Raw genomic sequence first — 21,224 nt, 5'->3', positions numbered from 1 at the left:
TATAGTCACCATGTTGTACACTACATCCCTTGGACTTATTTTATAACTGGAAGTTTGTACTTTTACATTTTTTAAAGGTCTTTTTTTTAACTCTCAGAGTAAAAGGGATTTAAAGAACTTCATTGATAAAAAATTAAATCACAAAACCTTCATAAATAAACTACCAGGCTTCCTAGGTGGCGCAGTGGTTAAGAATCCGCCTGCCAATGCAGAGGACATGGGTTCGATCCCTGCTCTAGGAAGATCCCACATGCCACAGAGCAACTAAGCTCATGCACCCCAAAAACTAACTAACTAACTAACTAAATAAATAACTAACTAAATAAATAAATAAATAAACTACCAATGTAAGAGTTTCACATTTATCCCATAAACTGGACGTAAACAAGATCATACTGAGTTTTACATTTCTATAGAATAATTCTAGGTCAGAACCAACTGAAACACGCTCCCAATGTCCAAATACTTCTTATTTTGAAATTAGTATACCTATAAGTACTACTACTTTAAATTCATAATTCAACTGTAGGCTACAATAACGTGAAAGAGTGAGACCCCATCACCACCACCTAAATTCTAAAAGAAATTACTTTCACTTGGTATAAATTTATTACACAAATAAATCAGGAATCATGGACTATTTCTAAAATCCTTCACTGCATCTGATTCAGAAAGTATAACCCTTAAATACAAGAATATCTTCACCTGGGTTAACTGCTTACACCGATCCTTCATAGCAGCAGCATCTTCCTTCAGAGCAGCAAGTAACTTGTCTTTTTCTTGAAGCTGATGTACAAGTGCAGTCAACTCTCCTTTATTTGACTACAATTGAGAAACCAATACAGAATCAGTAATAGTTAACATTGGCTAATGGAAATTATGAAAACAAACAATCTGATATCAAGTGTTCTTAGGCCAATGCAGAGTTTGCTATTACACACAGAGTAGAATGACTGCCAAACACTGGTCAGTGAAATATCATTCAGGACAATCACGTATCATTACATATTCTGATGCATACAAAATAGGACACACATCAATCAAGAAACAGATTTTTACAAAGAACTATGACTTCCATTTTTAAACACAGAATCAAGAGAGTAACCTCTCCCTTCTCCTCCTGAAAGATCAAGAGGAGTATGAGACAAAATGCAAACTGAACCAAAATAAAACAATCATCTGTAATGTCAAAGCATAATATCAGGAAAGACTGCCAAAAGAAGTGGAGATCAAACAGATGCTCAACGACCTTCTCAGAATATACCCAAGACTATAGATGTGCCATGGGTACACAGTTCTGTGAAGTTAACAGGCATACACTGAAAGGTAAAACCAACAGCCCCCCATTTGACATCAGGAACAAGCACAAATATAGAAGGTAGGAATTTTCTTGGTAGGAGGCCTTAAGAAGCAGAAGTAGGAATGAAGAAGAAATCATACAGATAAACTTTATTCAAAGAGAGCAGCTAATCAGTGAGGCAGAGTTAAGATTCTCTAGAGTGAGATCCTCTGTAGTGAACTCTTTTATCTGAGAAAAGGAAAGGCTAAAAGAACTCATTTTCAGACATAGCCCAAGGAGAACAGTTGGCCTTAGCCATTCATTATCACTCTCTAGCCACAGAGATAATCCAAGAGAAACACCCCTCATTGGAAGAGGAATATTAATGAAAAAGAAATAAAACACAGTCTATGTAAGATTTGAGAAAAAAGGAAAGAAAGCAGTAAGAAAAACCAAATGCCAAGTGGAGAAAAATCACTATAAAAAGATTGTCAAGAACAGACAAAAACTGTGATTAAAAAATATCACCATGACTCTTCAAAGTCTAACATAGCAACAATTTCTGGAAAAACAAGAGCAAAGAACAGAGCTCACAAGAAATAACTCAGAGGAAAGACAAGACAGAATGAAATGAAATATGAGCTGGCAAAACCCAAAGTAGAAGTAAAAATAACACCATCACAGAAATACAATCCAATTAGAAGGAGCAAACAGAAAAAGACATGATGCTGAAAACATAGTAGATGACACAGAGCTCAGGGTGGAGAGAAGTGAATAAAAATAAGTGGAAATAAACCAAAAGCTTTATTTTTTTTAAGGATGAAAATACAAAAGATAAAGACAACAGGCAAGGAAGATCCAACTTATGCTTAATTGATACCCATTATTTCAATTATTTTAAGGGACACAATCTCATAATTGAAAAGACATGTTTTGCCCAATGGAATATTGATAGAAGAGTCAATACAAAGCCACATTATAGTAAAATTCCTGTGACTTCAAAGAAGCTGAATCCCTTGATGTTTGTACAGTAGGGTGGAAACTGGAAAAGTCCAATAAATAATAAAAACTTGGTTGATTACCCAAAGGATGTTTTCATTGTGAGAGTGATTCATGAAAAGAATGCAAAATTCAAGGGACTTCCCTGGTGGTCCAGTGGTTAAGACTCCGTGCTCCCAATGCAGGGGGCACAGGTTTGATCCCTGGTCAGGGAAGTAAGATCCCGCATGCCGTGAGGCACGGCCTTAAAAAAAAAAAAGAATGCAAAATTCAGGCTGGTCTCAGACTTCTATCCAGCAATAGGAATGTAGAGAATGGTAAAGCAATCATGACAAATTCTCAAGGAAAAAAAGTGCAACCCAGAAATATGATACCCCACCAAATTATCATTCAAGTATAAAGACAACAAAGAAGCATTTTAACTTGCCAGAATTTGGGAAATACAGTTTCCATAAGCCCTTCTTAAAAAAATTCCAGAAAAAAATACAATTTCAGCGAACCAAGAGATGAATATAGAAATTTATGGCAAAAGAACTGGTATCAAGCTTTGAACACACCATTAAGCTGTAGAATTAAGACTGAAAGAAACATAAAAATTATTGGCACAAAGCAAACATTAAATATAAGTGTCTGATAAGCACATGCTATAATTAACAAAAGTAGAGAGGGAAGAAAGAGAGAAAGTAGGAAAAATTTTAAATAGACTTCCTCCTGTTATACAACATGGGGCCAAAATATTTAATAACTTAGAGTTGGGAAAAAATCACATAATTGAGACAAGTATATTTAAAGGCCAACACGAAGAAATTAATAATCAACTAAAACTACCAAATACATTTTTTTTTTGCCTTTTCTATTCTTTTTTTTAAATTGGGGTAGAGTTGCTTTACAATGTTGTTAGTTTCTGCTGTACAACAAAGTGAGTCAACTATATGTATACATATATCCCTTCCCTCTTGGACCTCCCTCCTATCCCCTCCCCCACCCCCAAGCCACCCATCTAGGTCACCACAGAGCACCAAGCTGAGCTCCCTGTGCTACACAGCAGGTTCCCACTAGCTATCTATTTTACACATGGTAGTGTATATATATGTCAATCCTAATCTCCCAATTCATCCCACCCTGCTTCCCCTACTGTGTCCACAGGTCTGTTTTCTGCATCTCTATTCCTGCCCTGCAAATTGGTTCATCTGTATCATTTTTCTAGATTCCACATACATGCATTAATATACAATTCAAATATACTCTAAACATTTTCCTACTAGTAATCACGTTGAGTTAACATTTTTGAGCAATTACTTTATGCTAGGAACTCTAAGCATCTACTGCGTATTACCTCATTTAATTCTCAAAACCTTATCATCATTTCCATTTTAGAGAGGGGGAAACTGAGATACTGAGGTTAAATAATTAACTTATCTAAAGCCACAAAGCACAAAGTGGCAGAGTCCAGATTTGAAACCAGGAAATCTGACCCTAGAGCCCAGGATCTCAACCTACACTCTAAATATAAAACAGAAGTGTCTTATAGTTTAAACACAAAGGCATGTGTGCACATACACAGAACATAACATCTCCTCTCTAACTCTGCAGAACCCCTCTAGCTTTTACTGTTTCCCCCTTCCCATCTAAGCTTATTCAAAGTGGATACTGTCACCTTTCCTATTCATTCATCACTTATTTATTAGTCTAGTACTCCAGTGAAACTGCTTTCACTAAGGATATCAAATCCATTGTTTCAACCCTTATTCTCCTTGATCGCCCTAAAGCATGTCACTGTTGATTTTTCCCACTACCCCTGAACTCTCTACCCTCCCTAAGCATCTGTGATTCCACTGTCTCCTGGTATTTCTCCTTTCAGTATACTTTGTGGTGGCTTTCCCTGACCTTTAAATGTTGGTGCTTCTTAACATTCATTCCTGAACTTTCTTACCACTCCCCACATCCTCTCTGGACTAACATACATCCGCTATATGTACTGGTGATAGTTGATTACTTTCCGAAATTACTCCCATTGCAATCTATTTTCAACTCCAGAGAAAAATATATTCAAGTGTGAAATGATTATATCCACTTAAATGCTCCAAAGGATGCCTAAAACAACTTCCTATAAATTTTCACAATCCTCTACTCTCTTTTCCCCTGCAAAGTGTTCATGAATACCATTGTCACCACAATCTATTCAGTTACTCCAGAGCAAAAACAAGCATTCACGCTAGACTCTTTAATTACCATATCTAATCGGTCAGCAAGTCCTCTAACTCCTCTACCTCTATCCTACATCTATGCTTGTATTCCTGCATTTATCTTCCCCCTTTCTCTGAAGTGGTCTTTATTAGGTGGGGGATACATCTATATCCCAGACCTTGAGATTAAAAGGTCTGACCAAGACTCAATTTCTAGGACAGGAAAAGGGAGAGATTAAATTTACCTAATCTTTCCCTGATACACGGGATCTACAAGGGCACTGAGTCCCTGAAGATAAGAATAGAACCATACCATGAGAAACCCAGAACAAGATTTTAATTGAAAGCCAAAAGTTCCAAGGAAAAGGAAAAATGTGTGGGAAGACATTCGGGAACCTTTCTGAAACCTTGAAAATGTTGAAGTATGTGGGCCGAGTGATGGGATTCAGAATGTCCTGCTTGAGCAGTGGAGGAACTGAGGGTGCGGGGCGTGGAGACTAATATCACCCTGTTTTGGCCCTGAAGGATGGCTGGTTAGCCAAAGACGGGTAAGATTCCTCAGAGCAGGAACAACCTAAGACAGGCACAGCTGCAGAGGGGCCAACAGGGGTGGTGCATAGAGCCTTCCTTTTATCACCCTGTTTGGCCCTGGAGGATGACTGGTTAGCCAGAGACGGGTAAGATTCCTCAAGGGAGGAACAACCTAAGACAGGCACAGTCGCAGAGGGGCCAACAGGGGTGGGGCACAGACCCCCAATATCTGAGAGAGGTCTCCTGCCCCCAGGGCTGTTTTGCTCTCCAGGCCCAGCTCAAATCCACACCTGCTCAACTCGGACCCAGGAAGTAAACAAAGATAATTGCCTTAGTCATGTGAGGCCTTTGATTGTTTATGGGTGTAACCTGAGAATGTTAGCCCACCAACTCAATAAAAGCAACCTGGGATGAGTCAGCAGGGCTCTTGATCCGGGAGGTCTTGAGCCCCCCATCCCACTTTTCTCTTCAGTCTGTGTCTGTGTCTTCTTCAAGCTTGCGGCACCCGTCACTCACCTCGAGTCACCGAGCTGGTCTCGGCAAAAATGTAAAGTTTCAAAATATTTACACCATTTCAAAACGTTATCTTTAACAGTTCCCAACTTCCTCCTTGGCCTGCCTAATATAGCTATCAAAGGGAGTCTGATTTACCACCCAATCTCTGAAGTTCAAAGTTGTCTCAAGCAATAAAATGACTACTCTTGCACCCATAAATCACCACCAACATCCTTAGTAGAGAAACACCTGAAGCAATTAATTTTAAAAAGCAGTCATTTCAAACAAGTAGTAACTAACTTCAGCTGGAGGCTTTTCCCTGCTAGAAGATTTTCCCAATCCTCACAAATAACTAAGAAACCTTTTAAGATATACACTTACCCAATTAAAGTAAATCAAAAGATAAATTCTTCAATCAAGAACTTCAAGAAAATTCCTTGCAAGAGAATAATCTGACTTTGTATCCAAAGTCATACAGTTATCGCACTTACTGATGATCTTTGAACACACTGTTTACTCTGAGCCATTGCTGGCACCACATGGAGACTGTCCAACAAGCATAGTACTTGGTAAAATACCAGAGATCTATAAAACACGCTGTCAATAGATACTTGGAAGTATGGACAGACATAATGCTATGATGTTCAGACAGTAAAAATAAAAAATTCAGATGGTTATGAGAAAGAATAGCAAGGAGAATAATTTAGACTAGGAATTCAGATTAGCCTTATATGAGGAAATGGTATTTAAATGGAGACCTGAAGGAAGAATTAACCAAGGGAAGAAGTTAGCGGGTAAGGGCTTGAGGGTTTTAGGACAGTCCAGACAGAAGAGAACATTTGATTTGCTTTAATGAGGGGATGAGGAAAATGCCATGATTTAAGGCTGTAGAGAGAGACAAACATAGGCCTTCGAAGGAATCCGGATTATGTTTTAAGTGCAAAGCGAAAGGCACCAAAGGATTTTTAAAGCACTGAGTTACCTAACCTGATTTACCTCTTAAAGGTTGCCTTGCAGTTGTGTAGAAAAAATAGATTAGAAGGGTACAAGGGAATGCAGAAACATCAACAAGGAGAATACCGAAGGTAATCACGTGAGAAGTAATGGTTTGGATTAGGTGGTCTTTAAGAATAAAGGGAAGCCACTAAAGGTTTAAGGTTTTAAGGCAGAAAAGTGTTAGGAGTGTGTGTGTATGTGTGTTTAAAATAAGAATAGTTAAATCCACTAATATTGAACACCAGATACCATGCCATCTTATCTCACACAAGTAACACTTAAAAACTCGTCACCTTTCCCAATATGACAGAGTACACACAATAATATAGTGAGTGTAATATAATGAGAAATTAAATATTAGCTCCATGGATTTGCTTTTTTCAAATTTTAGTCAGTCACAGCAATGATTCTACCATTCAAAGCATTTACTTTAGAAGAGTAATACTCTATACACACACACACACACACACACACACACACACACACACACAAAGAAAAAGATTCCCAGGTGCTTTGAATGGTGCTATCTTCAGTCATAAAAACGTTCCATATGTTATCCAGAAATCAACCAACCTTGTCTTCAGTACTTACATTCACAGCAAAGCAAGGTACAACTTAGCCAAATGCCAAATGACTTTAAAGTTATATAAACCATCTTATTTATTACAAGCAATTCGTTTTTGTCAAAAGCTCAGATGACTTGGACACCTGACTGAACTAAATAAGTACACTGATTAGTACGGATACATGAAATAATTTCTGAAGGAATTCCAGACTTCTTAAATGTGACTAAGTGCTTTCAGGCTAAGAAGGATGGGAGTAGGTTATAATTTATTGCTCTAGCAGAAGTCTTGTTTGGTGAACTTCTAATCACTGCTCTCAAATAGGCTCATAATCAAAAATATGCTTACCTTCTTTAAAGCATCCTGTATCACACCAGACTTTTCCTTTAGCAGGTCTACAACACAAAGGGCCTCATCTTCAGAAAACATCATAGTCTTCAAGGACAGAAGAAAATCTTTAAATTTTACTTCAGCATTCTCTTTAAAAAAAAAAAAGTTAACATTTAAAAGATATAAGTAAAAACTTCAGCAAAGGTAAAGCACCAAGAATTCTTGACCCAGAAAGTCAATAACCAAGAGAAAACAGATTTATATTTCAGATCAAACATCAATAAATGCTCTGGTCAAGAGAGAGAAAAGTGTTTACCATCTTTAATATAACATGAAATAATTAGATTAAAAATTTGCTCAAACTACAGAATATTTTTTGTTTTCCTGAAGTATAGTTGATTTACAATGTTGTGTTAATTTCTGCTGTACAGCAAAGTGATTCAGTTATACATATATATGCATTCTTTCTTAGATTCTTTTCCATTATGGCTTATCACAGGATACTGAATATAGTTTCCCGGGCTGCACAGTAGGACCTTGTTGTTTACCCACTCTATATATATAGTAGTTTGCATCCGAACTGCAGAATATTAAAGTGCCAGCATACCCTTACTTAAAAAGAAAAATGATTCAAATGTCTAATATATGCTAGTATCTATACTAAACATGTTAACAAATATTCTCATTTAACCGTAATATTCACGACATATGAGCCAAATTTTACAGATGAGAAAATAAGCTCAAAGACAATTACCAAAAGGAAGTCTGATTTTACAAAGATCAAATATATACAAGCAATTCTGACATTTAAAAAAATCCATGCACCAAACATCTAACTCAACCACTTCAATTCCCCTAGGGCTCTTATATTAGGCAACAGCTGCCTCTCCTTAAAAACAATTGCCACCCATTAGACCCAAAGGAGCGCAGAGCTTTTAATATCTCAGCTACATTATAAGTTTAAAAAGGCAGTTGTGTGCATGTATAGGAACAAGGAGTAAATGGGAACTCTGTACTTTCCACTCAATTTTGCTATGAACCTAAAACTGCACTTTAAAAAAAAAAAACCTATTAAAAAAATAATAGGGAGTTTCCTGGTAGTCCGGTGGTTAGGACTCAACGCTTTCACTGCCATGGGCCCGGGTTCAATCCCTGGTCGGGAACTAAGATCCCACAAGCCAGCTGGTGTGACCAAAATAACAACAACAGCAATAATAATTGTAATAATAATAATAAAAGGCCATTGTGAATTAACATAGAAAACTCTCAGAGACAGTAATAGAAGGGAAAAGATTACCAGAGAGCAAAACAGCTATGAGACCCTAGGCAAGTCAAAGTCCAATGTCCAGCTCTGCAAAACTGAAAAGCTGGATTTAAAAACTACCAATAAATCTTTTACTACAAAGATTCTATTAGTCTTCTGCAATTCAATATTTCTATCAGAAAACGCACTCACTCCAGCAGAACTCAAAAAATGTGTTTTTTTTCAAAACAAAAGATTGTTGCATTCTATATATTACCTTTGTCAGTTTCAATCTTCAGTTTTTTAGCCCCTGTTTTCTGAATTCCTTCTACTTGGTCAGGTTTAATCAGGTCAATAACCTCTCTCTTATCCACCACAGGATTTGAATCAGCATTATCCATCAAAGGAATATAAGTTGTTGCATGAATAAGGGGTTCATCTACCAAGACTGCAATTTAAGTTCAACAAAATCATAATTACTCAGGGTTTTTATAATAGAGTAATTAAATAACACGTAAGCACAATTAAGTTTAATGATAAATGCAGTTATTTTCAAATCTCTAATATCAGTTCAATTTGGCTTTGAATTCCTATTCTATAATTTAACAAGTCAAAACACTCTTCTAATTAAGAAATACCAGTTCATAAAAAAGAAAAAACAAAAACAAAAACAAAAAAAAAAAAAGGAAAGAAATACCAGTTCAATATTGTAGTACCTCATTTAGGTTATCTAAAGGGTATCACACATCTTCTCTAATAGTAATGGAAAATTTCTTCTTATACACTCTTATACATTATACGTTAGTTCTCATGTTTCTCTTGATTTAACTAAGAATCCATTCATGTTTGATTAGTGCTCAAGGAAAATTATTAATTTTTATATATGTTGGTACTTTACTGACCTCTTATTGCAATTGATAATTCTTAACTGAGTGTTTTTTCCTTGCTAGATACAAAAATTAGTCATTGTTCCTCACAGATATCTTTTCATTTCTAATAGTTATGCCTCTAACTTACATGGCACATCTTACTACACTAGTTAAAACTTCCAGAACAACATTAAAAGTAGAGGAAGGAAGCCTTCTTACTTTGTTCCTAATTTTAATGGGAAGAACTCTAAGAGTCTGAATACTGAAGTCTGATATCTTTTGGTTAGAGACACAAACTTCCACATCCATATGGAAGTCTCTCTAAATCCCTACTTAAAAAAAAAACTTTGGGGTACATACAGTTCTTTTATTTAAAATCTATAATAAGTATTTAATATTATCAAATATGTGGGGGTAATATTTTTCTATACCTGATTGCTTGATATATCATGATTTTAATGCAAATAACAGAATTTCATCTTTTTCCCTTTCCAATTTTACTATTTTCTAGCACCAGTTGATATCACAGCCCAGTATTATAAAAGTCACTGTTTAATCTACATAAATTTTACAGCTAAGTCTTCTGTGGACAATTCCAAACAAATAAAAATTGCTCCATCACTTTTAACTGGATGTTTCTCATATATACATGCAAATGACATTTAATAAATAATTAGGAATGTAGGGTAATAGTAAATCTAACTAATGTTCTCAAGCATCATCTTTGTGTGCTATTAAAAAGCACAAATATTTCAGGAATACTTTTCTTCTATACAGTTTGTATGTTAGTTACACTATTTTAAAAACTCAGTTAAGAATGAGAATATTTATAAATGCTTTGCCCTTTTTAAACTTCAAATAAAGGTCTTCACCACAAACTCATACCCTGCCCATCTCTCAAAGCACTCTGGACTTGTATTAGTATTAAAGCTATTATAGTACACATTAAGCTAGGAATTAAAAAGCATGTGAGGTCTCTAGGGTCCTTGTCCTAGTGGACTTCTCTACACTTAGTATTTATAAAATACGTATCTACACATTTCACCATTTTCAGTCTTTTGCTTCTTTGATGAAACTTTCTTCTTTCCTGATCCACTTTCTTGTTTAGTCTCTTGATGCAGCGGTAATGATTCTTGCTTTTTTGAAGGTGCCATAAGAGGTTCCACCTTTTTATCCTGATCATCTTTATTAAAAATAAATGAAAAATCATCATAGCAAACAATGAACACACCAGAAAAGATTCAATTATTAATGAATACTTCCCAGAAGGCTTTACCACCAAAACTTTACACTGTGATATACAATTCTCTCACTTACTCTAACTTTCTTACTCTGCAACACCTGCTCTTTAATTTCATCAGGACTTCTAGTACTTGCTCCTTCTTTCACATCCCATTTCTCAGCCACTCCTAGCCCTACTCAGCTTATAGGCATGGTCAAATCTCTTATCATCTTAAAAAATAAAACACTTCCCACCACAATCCCTAGCCTCCCACACCCATTTCCTTCTTATATTGACAAAAGAACAGTCTGTACTTCCTTTCCTACCAATCATTTCCCAACTAATTGCAACCTGATTTTTATCGCTGCCATTTTATATCCATGAAAGATTTTACTCAGGTCCCTAGTGTCCCAAACACCACATTAATAACCTTTAATCCTTATCTGACCTCTATTTAGCATGTCATACTGTTGGTCTCTACCTCCTTAAACTTCTCTCCTCTCCATTATGCTAAGTGAAAGAAGCCCTCACAAAAGGACAAATATTGTATGATTTCACTTATATGAAGTACCTAGAGTAGTCAAATTCACAGACACAGAAAGCAGAATGGTGCTTGCCAAGAACTAGAGGGAGGGAAGAATGGGGAATTAGTGCTTAATGGGTACAGAATTTTAGTTGGGAAAGATGAAAAGTTCTTGAGATGGCAGGTGGTGATGACTGTACAAGAATGTGAATGTACTCAATGCCACAGAACTATACACTTCAAAATGGTTAAAATGGTAAATTTTATGCTACATATATTTTACCACAAAAAATAAAACTTAACATTTAGCTCCCATGTTAATTCTTTTCTTATACTCATAATTTTCCTTTGCAGTCTCCTTTGCAAGCTGTTCTTACTGAATACCTTGTATGCTGGTATTCTTCAGGGTTGTGTTCTCATCTTAAATACTTTCCTTGAATGATCTTCTCTACACCCAGGACATCAACTACTTCCTTCATACTTAAGGCTTCTGAATCTGTATCTAGCCTTATGTCTCTGTACTTACATTTCCTACTGCATCCTGAATTGCTCCCTATGTAAACAGACTCCATAGGCAACAGAAACACAAACTGAAAGCATTCTCCTCTCAGTACACATCCGCTCTCTCCCCATTATTTCCTCCTTAGTGCTATCAACATCTACCAATCAGAGGTTAGCTAATCTTTCCTATAAAGGGCTGACCAGTAAATACTTTAGGTTTTCTGGGACATTTAGACTCTGTCACAATTATTCACCTGCTGTTGCAGTGTGAAAGCCAGCCACAGACGTATGTTAACACATGAGTGCGGCTGCATTCAAAAAGCCTGATTTATGGACACGGATGTTTGAATTTCATATAATTTCTACATTTAACACAATATTACTCTTCTTTTAATTTTTTTAATCCATTTGAAATGTAAAGACCATTCTCGGTTCACGGGCCACAGAAAACAAGAAGGCCAGATTTGGCTCACAGGTTGCAATTTGCCAACCCTGACCTAACTCGGAAATCATGTTTGATCCTGCTTTCTCCTTTTTCTGCCACATCCTATGCAATAATGTGAGTCATCATTTTTGCTTTGCAGATCTTTCTAATCTCCTTATTATTTCTTCTGTCACTACCATAGTTCAGTCCTTCAACTTAACTTTGGAAAATAATACCCTGTTAACGAGTTTGCCTATATCAAACACTGCCCTATGAAACTTATCTTCCCGAGTTCTGCCAAAAATACCTTCCCAAAATGTAAATCTAACCATGCAAACTAACCTGCTTGAAACTCCACAATGGCCAAATTATAACATCCCAGCTCCTCAGCATCGCATACAAAAATCATCGTGATCTACCCACTCTATTATCTTTTCAGCTTTGTTTCCTACCACTCCCAACACCTCCCATTTCATGGTTCAACAATACACTGTACTCTTGCACTTTTATGCCTCTATGCATGATCTTCTGCCAGCAGGGAATAAGATTCCACTACCTGCTAGAGGAAGTGATCCATTCTGGAAGACCCAGCTCAGGCACTGCCTCCTCAGCAAAGCTTTTGACCCATGGTCGCCATAAGTACTAGTTGTCTTGGCTCTGAACTACTTTTATACGTTGTACTTTTCTTACATAAGTCACATTTCATTATTGGCTTACATGTCCTTCTCTCCCCTTTACTCTTATTTCTCTAGTACCATGCTTGATCATAGCTCGCAAGTAAATATTTTAAGTCCAATATAACTAACTTAATACTCCACAAGATATGAAAACAACTTAATGATTAATGCAAGTCCTTTCATACAGAGCAAACTGTTTCAATTTCAACCATCAGCACAACATTTCTGATGTCTTTTCTGTTGCACCTGTTAACCCCTCCCCTTGGAACACCCTATTCACCAAGAAAAACTCACTAGTACTTATTCAACCTTTAAGATTAATTTTGGGCGTTACATGGCCCATCTTAGAATTCCTACACTGGTTTAGGAATACCTAGCTCATTATACTAAATTTTTTATATTATAATAACCTATTTCTGTTTGTATCCACAGCTAGCATGTGACTACCTTGAAAATGCACTCCACCTCTGTAGCCCTAGTACCTAACATAATACCTAGCAGAAAACAGATTAATCAATCAAGGGTGAAAATGGTACCTGATTTTTCTTTTCATCTTTAATCACTATCACATTGATTAGAAAGTACTGGTTAAGGGACTTCCCAGGTGATGCAGTGGTTAAGAATCCACCTGACAATGCAGGGGACACTGGTTCAATCCCTGGTCTGGGAGGATTCCACATGGCACAGAGCAGCTAAGCCCATGTGCCGCAACTACTGAGCCTGCACTCTGGAGCCCACAAGCCACAACTACTGAGCCCATGTGCCACAACTACTGAAGCCCACAAGCCTAGAGCCCATGCTCCACAGCAAGAGAGGCCACCACACTGAGAGGCCCATGCACCGCAAGAAAGAGTAGCCCTCGCTCTCCACAACTAGAGAAAGCCCCTGTGCAGCAACAAAGACCCAACACAACCAAAAATAAAAATAAATTAATTACTTAAAAAAAGTACTGATTGAAATTAATGTAAGAGTTTCTAACTACTGATATTTACAGGTCCTTAGTGGTTTTAGTAAGACAGATTTTATATATTTCCATTAAAAGCCTTTTCCATATTTGTAATATGAAATTTAGTTCTAAATACTGTTTTATGATCAATACTAATTCTATCAGTAATTAATGAAAACACACAGTGAAAAGGATAATGATCTCGATTTTAGACTCAGTATTTAATATTTATGCGCACACTTAACAAAGTTATCTGAACTTCAAACTCTACAGTTATTAAAACAAATATAACCATGCAATAAAGTTGAATAGATTACAATACCGCTTCCATTTTTAGACTTCTTCTGCCCTGGTTTTTTCTTTGAGGCCGCTGCTTCCAAGGGTGGGGTGGGCTGTTTAGTAACAGGGACAGGTTCTACTTTCTTGCATGGAATCTTTGATACATCACTTTCTTTGGTGACCTGCTCTTCTAGTACAGGCTTGTGTTTCTTTTCCTTCTTCTTTCTTTCTCTAACACTACTTGAACTTTCAACCACATTCAGTAGAACAGGTATAACTTGCTCATCTTCTACAGCCAAGGCATCAGATAATTTAAAGTCCCGGGGTACACTCTCAGAATCGGACTCATGGAGGCTCCCATTTTGGATATCTCTCTTTTTATTCTTTTTCTTTTCTGCCTTCTTTTTATCTGTTTTGGTAGGAATAAGCTTTTGCTCTCTTTTCTGTTTTGCAAGAACTTCATCATATAATGTTTCTTTCATGAAAAGCCAGAAGAAGAGGAAAATTACTGTAATAACTACTGAAGGAATAAGAACAATAAAATATGTTGACTCATAAAACTCCATGGTGCTTTTGTTAATGTGATCCTATAAAACCTAAATGTGAAAGAAGGAAAAAATAAAAACAAAAACTTGAGTCAGTCTTATAAAAATTAAACCGCACGAAACCTCTGTTCTTTAAAGTGGTATTTCAGGTTTAACCTGATCTACAATGTAAACAGGTTAGTTTTTTTAAATCACATACTTGATTACTTTACCAACTACAATTCAAATGTACTATAAAAAAAATTTGTGGTAACTAGGCGTGTAACATATCCTTCTATTTTTAAATGTGAAAAGATTCTAACGGAAGGAAAAAAAAAAACTTTGCCGTTCATTACTTTTTCCCCAAAAAATCCACTTTTGACCCTATTAGTATTTAGTTTTCCTCTTACTGTACAATGTTCATGAATACTACTATATACAGAAATAAAGAGGCATTAACTATTACCAACACACTAGATATTCATTAAAAGTACCACACTCTTAACAGCAAAGAAAACAGAAGTGGTTCATTCCTTCACTTAGGTTTAAGTCTATTCACAAACTGTGAGCGCCTTTATTCCAGTTAACTAACAGCCTCATGACATGGTGGGATAGATACATCAAGGATATGGAAATATAATAAAGTAAAAATCAAAATGTTAGGATATGTCATTTGGCACTAAAATAAGTTACAAATAAGATGCTTTTCTTGATTTTTTCAAGGTCCCTCTTACTGCAAAAAAAAAAATGTTATATTGCAAATACACAATGGGCAATCACCATTCTATCTTAATAATGTTTAATCAATAAGCAAAATTTTTAATGATATTAACACAACCCTGGACTTACTAAGAGGTTTTAACAAGGTGACGAAGAAAAGGAATCATGTGCTAACAAAAGACTAAAAGGAACTTTATACAGAATTGTTCTTCCCTGATAATTCATGAACTATCCAAGATTTTTAATGTATTAGACATATATTACTGTGCCTGGCAACAGTCAACCAGAAATGATTTTTAAAAGATTTTTTTGTTGTTGTTTTTTTGTTTTTACGTTACCATCTACAGGCTACAAAGCCTGTTCAACTTGGCTGGGGAGTTGGGGGAGAAAAAGGATTAGAACTCTATGGATTTTTGCTTTGAAGGAAGAAAAGAGGCTAAGGCACTTAGCAGCAGCCACAGATACTGAAAAAAGGTCAAGTCAAAGTTAGAAGGACTCTGATGAACAGCAAGCTGCAGCCACATGCAACCTAGGTCCTCCTAGGAGAGCAAAATCTATGTGAAACAGAGCAAGAAGCAAATGTTCAGGGAGAAAAGAGGCCATGAGACCACAAGAACTCCGAAACTCAGATTCCTCAAATGTTCTGATGATTTTTCTAGTTCCCTTTTCCAGGTCCCATATAAGCCTGGAAGAATCATGGTTTCTATCTTTGTATTTTCAGGAGATTCCCTTCACACAATTCAATTCCCAGTCATTTGAGCTCTATTTCTGCATCTAGGAGGAGCCCAACCAAAACACCAAGGCAAATTTAAAGTCAAGAAAATGTCTACATTGCTTTAATCCAATATTTCTGATTTTTTATCCCAAGAAATTTACAAGGAAAAGCATATATAAACACGTTCATAACAATATTACATATAATACAAAAAACTGAGATAAAATATACATCAAAATGAGTTAAATTAGCAAGTATCAACTCCAAAATATTGCTGTTAAGACTGTAAATACTAAGACTGTTAAATTCAATTAAATACTGAATAGTCAAAATCGTAATTTTACTTATATGATCAAAACACCTCACATATAATAGGTTTTTAAGATGAATATGTAAATTAAAGAATTGTGCCATAATCATGGGTACAGTCTCACTTGCCTTAATATTTTAAATTTTGTTAGTTTAAGAGAAACCCGTAAAGTTTTCAATTCCTTGCTTATTTTTAAAAATGGCAAAATGAATAAGTACTGCAGTATCAATTAATATACTACAGTTTTACATTATACCTATGGGTATAAGTAATATAAAGAGGGGGGAAATGGCGGCAAAAGAACACAGAATGAAACGCAGGGGAATATAGGGAAAAGAGCAAAGACAGGAAGATTTTTAAAAGGGGAGGGTGCAACAGAAAAATAAAAGAAACAGGAAGGAGGAGAGGTTGAGACAATTAATTCAGCTCAAGGTGATAGGAATCAGGTCATCAACATTTTGTTAAGTCCACAGCAGCAATTCAATATTGAGACAGAAAAATGTTGAGACAGAAAACCATGGAGACAAGCAGAGGCTCGGATTTGGAGATGATAGCAAAAGTCACCAATGTTAATTTCTTCCATATTACCACAGTCCCTTTGTAATATTAAGGACCTTTTAACCTAATCACACCTGAAACCTTAACAGAACCCAATTTTAATGTAATTAACAGCTAATGGTGGTACAGATTTCTCTGTCAAGTGAACCAGGAGTGAGCTATACATGGGATCATAAGAAATCAAGCCCAAACCAGTAGCTTTACCTTTTATTTGGACATAAGTCTTTCAAGAAACTTATGAAAGATACCTGTCTTCTTTCTCAAAACAAAAAAGTATATACACTGAGGTGTACATATAATTTCAGAACATTTCTGGACTCCCTGAAAGATATGCATGGATCCCAGGTTAAAAAAAAACCTGCTCTAGAACAAGAGATGAACGTTTTCATCCCTGCCCTGGCCTACCCCCCAAAAACCCAAAAAAGTTAACAGAATGGATATATATATTCTGTGTTTCATCTAATTATGTATCATGAATGCTAATCAAATAGTTTTAAGATACTATTTACTTGCCTTCCTGTAACTTAGGTTTATTCATACAAAAATTGAGCTGCACCGAGTTAAATTTTGTAAACTTCTCAGAAGGCTCAACAATCTGTTTATATTAATATAACAAATAACATGAACACTAAAATTTCAAATAATTGCTCCTTCACTTTAGTTTTACAAGTTCAAGAGAACTACTTAATCAAAAAGGATAAAACTATATACATAATGATGGGCCCACTGTTTATAATGATAAGGCAATGAAATTAAGTGTGGGACACCTACAGAAACAGCACACATTTAAACATCACAACATCTGAGACAATAAAGACAGTGTAATGCTGCAAAATACATTACATTAAAAAAAGCTGAAAATTATTTATGTTGAGCACAATTAAATACAGTCTGAGACTACAAAAAAATGAGAATCATTACCTTTTTAGAGTAAAATTACAAATATTTTTAGCATATAGTTCATTATTCAACTTTTTTAATTTTTTCTACATTAAAAGAGAAATTTAAGTAACCATCCTGACTGAACAATATTATACTTTTAAAAGTTTAAATAAACACAAATCAAAGAATTATTGCTTATATATTACAAGGAAAAATGGAAGCAATCTGATATACTACTGAGTTTCAAGTAAATGTAAGAATTTTGACATCTCTTTTCTTACTACCACAGTATTTTAGTTACACTTGCCTCTGACATCATTTTCTTTAAATTAAAAGAACATTTAATAAAACAAATGACACCAAAAAACTAATTTTATAAGTTATCTGTCCTTCAATTGACGTCAACTGGAGTAACTCAAAAGAACAAGCAAGAAAAATATAACAAAAATTCAAGACTTAAATCTGAACAAACTGAAAGTCAATTTTTTTTTCCACTGATGTATATACCAAACAACATATAAGCAAGCATATTTGTAAAGAGCAAGCAAAGAGTTGAGGGAAACGTAGTTTTCAACCCAAGAACACTTAATTTCTTAAAAGTTCCTGTATAAATCTACAATGTGTGAACAACTAAATGAACACATCTTTAAAAGATATATAAAGCACCACGAATAGCCTACATGAGCTTTATTCAATGTACAACACAGTTATAATATTATTACAAGTAGCTGTGAAGTCTAAGCTGAAAGCTCCCACCACAAGTTCTCTGTAAAAATAGAGTTCATAAGTTAAAAAATCTATCTCTAACCTGATCATGCTGAATCTAAACAGTGTGTATTCCAAACATGCCAGTTTGTACCATGTTTCTCTTCCTTTAAATCCACAATAACATCTTATGTTGTTTTTCTTAATGTACAAGTTAATCTTTTTAAGGAAAACTGTTTATTTATGGAATTACTATACAATGATAAAAAGTATACTATACAGTGATGAAAAGTGGACAAGTATCATTTAATCAGATTTCCATTCCACAACAGAAGTTATCTATAATATTTTCTGAAATCTTCTCGATAAAATTTAAGATTTAGGCATTGTGTTGTCACTAAACTTCAAATAAAGTATGCATGTCATATTCCAGATATATCTCGAAGAAAAATAAATTTTAAGACTGATAAACAGTAATATAACAAAGCACTAAAATAAAGCCAAGAGTCTTGACTTTTGGTCCCAATTCTGCCTTGGCTCCGGGGATCTCTTCTTACATAGGTCTGAAGTTCAAACTCCTTAACATGATGTTGGAAATGCCAAGACAAAAAATGTAAGTGGTCCCAAGTTGGTGGTGCCCACGGTGCATGTGGCAGAAGTCAATGCATATCTTCGCTGGTGGATTACTCCCTCAAGCCAGGAACCTCAAGATTTCCAAAGACTGTCATCCAGATAAGAGCCCACAACACAAAATGACAGAACATGAGATAAGCCACCATGAGCAAGAGGCAACAGAAATAAACTAAGGAATCACACCCCTAAAGATTCAAGACATTGGAATTAATAGATATAGATTACAACCTACACACATAAAGAAGTAAGAGGGAACTGGGAAAATGACCAAAGAACTGAAACTATCAAAAGTAACTGGGGTAGATACGAATCAATTAGGACTTCTACAAATAAAAATTATAATCAAAATTTAAAATCCAATGGATAAATTAATATAGGTGCAAGGAGACCAATTAAAATGACTATTTCAATAGGCTAAATCGATCTGATGAGTGAATTAAGTCAACGCAGATAGAGGACAAGGCAAGTATTAGAGCACAGTAAGGGACTTCCCTGGCAGTCCAGTGGTTAAGACTCCATGCTTCCAATGAAGGGGGTGCAGGTTTGATTCCTAAGTGGGGAACTAAGCTTCCATACTGCCAAGGGAAAAAAAAAAGAGCATGGTGAAAGTGAAGGAGGCGTCTAAGACAATGCTTATGTTTCTAGCTTGGAAGAAATCCATAAATTATGAAATCACATGTCAAGTTCAAGAATACAGGAATAGGTTTTTGTCTGGGAGTTTTAGATATGATTTTAAGGAATGTAAACTACAACCAGCTACAGAAGATCAGCAGACAAAACTAAGAAGACAAAATCAGCAGTAAGGTGGCACTACAGGTTCTAAATTGGGAAACCAAAAGGAGAGACTTTCTAAAAAGTCCAATTTCCCCTCCTCCCTAGTATCAAAGCTAAAAACCTTTCCCTTGTCCTTTGTATCAAATCTTCACTTATCCTTCAAAACACAGCTCAAATCATACCTATGAAAATATCTTTTCAACTACCATCTTCCACAAGTCTATTAATTCACTTTGTATAATTATTTAGCACCAATTAGTAAACATCAAAATTGTTTTCCAAAAGGGCATTCTGAATGAACCTCAATACAAAAGGCCACAATCCCTGTCCTTACAGGGCTAGCATTCTACTAAAAGGAAGAAAGTCTCACAATTAATATACAATATATGCGACAGGCACACAACCTGACACATTTGAGCAAGAACAATAAAGACAATGTGGTTCAAGTGTAATGAACAAGAGGAAAAGTAGTAGAAGATAAGGTTGAAGAAATAATCTGAAGGGGGCAGAGGGCAGTGAATAAATCATGTAGTTTCTTACAGGCAATTGGAAAGGCTGTAGCTTGTACCCTGAGTAACACGGGAAACCAATGGAGGGTTTTGAGTAGAAGGGGGTATAGGGAGAAAGTGAAAGCAGAGAAAACTTAAAAGACAACTGAAGTAATCTAGGCAACAGATTATCACAGTAAGCTGGTAGCAAGAGTGGTAGTAAGCAGTAGTCACACTCTTGAGTACACTGTGAGGGTAGAGAAAAGATGATTTGCTGAGGACTAGAATATGGGGTGTGAGAGAACAAGCAAAGACAAAGACAACTCCAAAGCTTTCAGACTAAGCCAAAGATAAGAGTTGCCCTTTACTTAGATGGGGGAAGTCTGGAAAGGACATGGTTGAGGTTGAGGACTAGGAGTTAGGTTTGAGACAGGTGGAGATATTCAGTGGACAGATAAACAAAAAGAGTGCTTAGACAGGTGAGGGATACAGGCTAAAGATATAAATTTAGGAGTATTCAGCATATGAGTTATATTTCAAGCCATAAGCTTGGATAAAATCACCAAAGGAATAAGTAAAAACAGAGCCCAGGTCTCAAGAGGGAGCCCCTGGACAATTCAACAACAGGAAGATGAAGAGGAACTTGAAAAGGAGATGGAGAAGAAGTAGAAAGAAAATTAGAACAATGTCGAAAGAAAATTAGAAGAATGTCACCCTGGTTGCTAAATGAATAAAGTATATCAAAAAGGAGAACTTACTCAACTTTGTCAAATGGTGTTAGTAAATAAAGTACAATAAAAACTACTGACAGAAACTATCAGATTTTAGCAACAGAGACATTAGTGGTAACTT

General features: G+C 35.7%; 1 protein-coding gene across 10 annotated transcripts in view; it reads right to left on the bottom strand.

Annotated features, from left to right (window-relative positions):
• KTN1 (kinectin 1) overlaps nt 1-21,224 on the bottom strand; it is a 126,194-nt gene that overhangs the window by 84,804 nt on the left and 20,166 nt on the right. For 9 of the 10 annotated variants that reach the window (XM_057732885.1, XM_057732891.1, XM_057732888.1 and 6 more), the window contains 5 exons: nt 14,107-14,659; nt 10,537-10,674; nt 8,900-9,070; nt 7,398-7,528; nt 706-822 (listed from right to left, as the gene is read on the bottom strand). In XM_057732885.1, the coding sequence (XP_057588868.1) occupies nt 706-822; nt 7,398-7,528; nt 8,900-9,070; nt 10,537-10,674; nt 14,107-14,629 (1,080 nt within the window). In that variant the 5' untranslated portion in view covers nt 14,630-14,659. The remainder of the gene's footprint in view (nt 1-705; nt 823-7,397; nt 7,529-8,899; nt 9,071-10,536; nt 10,675-14,106; nt 14,660-21,224) is intronic. The other variant, XM_057732893.1, reaches the window with a different exon arrangement.

The sequence above is a fragment of the Hippopotamus amphibius genome, chromosome 4 (genome assembly GCF_030028045.1).
Source record: "Hippopotamus amphibius kiboko isolate mHipAmp2 chromosome 4, mHipAmp2.hap2, whole genome shotgun sequence".
In the NCBI taxonomy this organism is placed as follows: domain Eukaryota; kingdom Metazoa; phylum Chordata; class Mammalia; order Artiodactyla; family Hippopotamidae; genus Hippopotamus; species Hippopotamus amphibius.
This window is presented reverse-complemented; position numbering and strand designations above follow the sequence as displayed.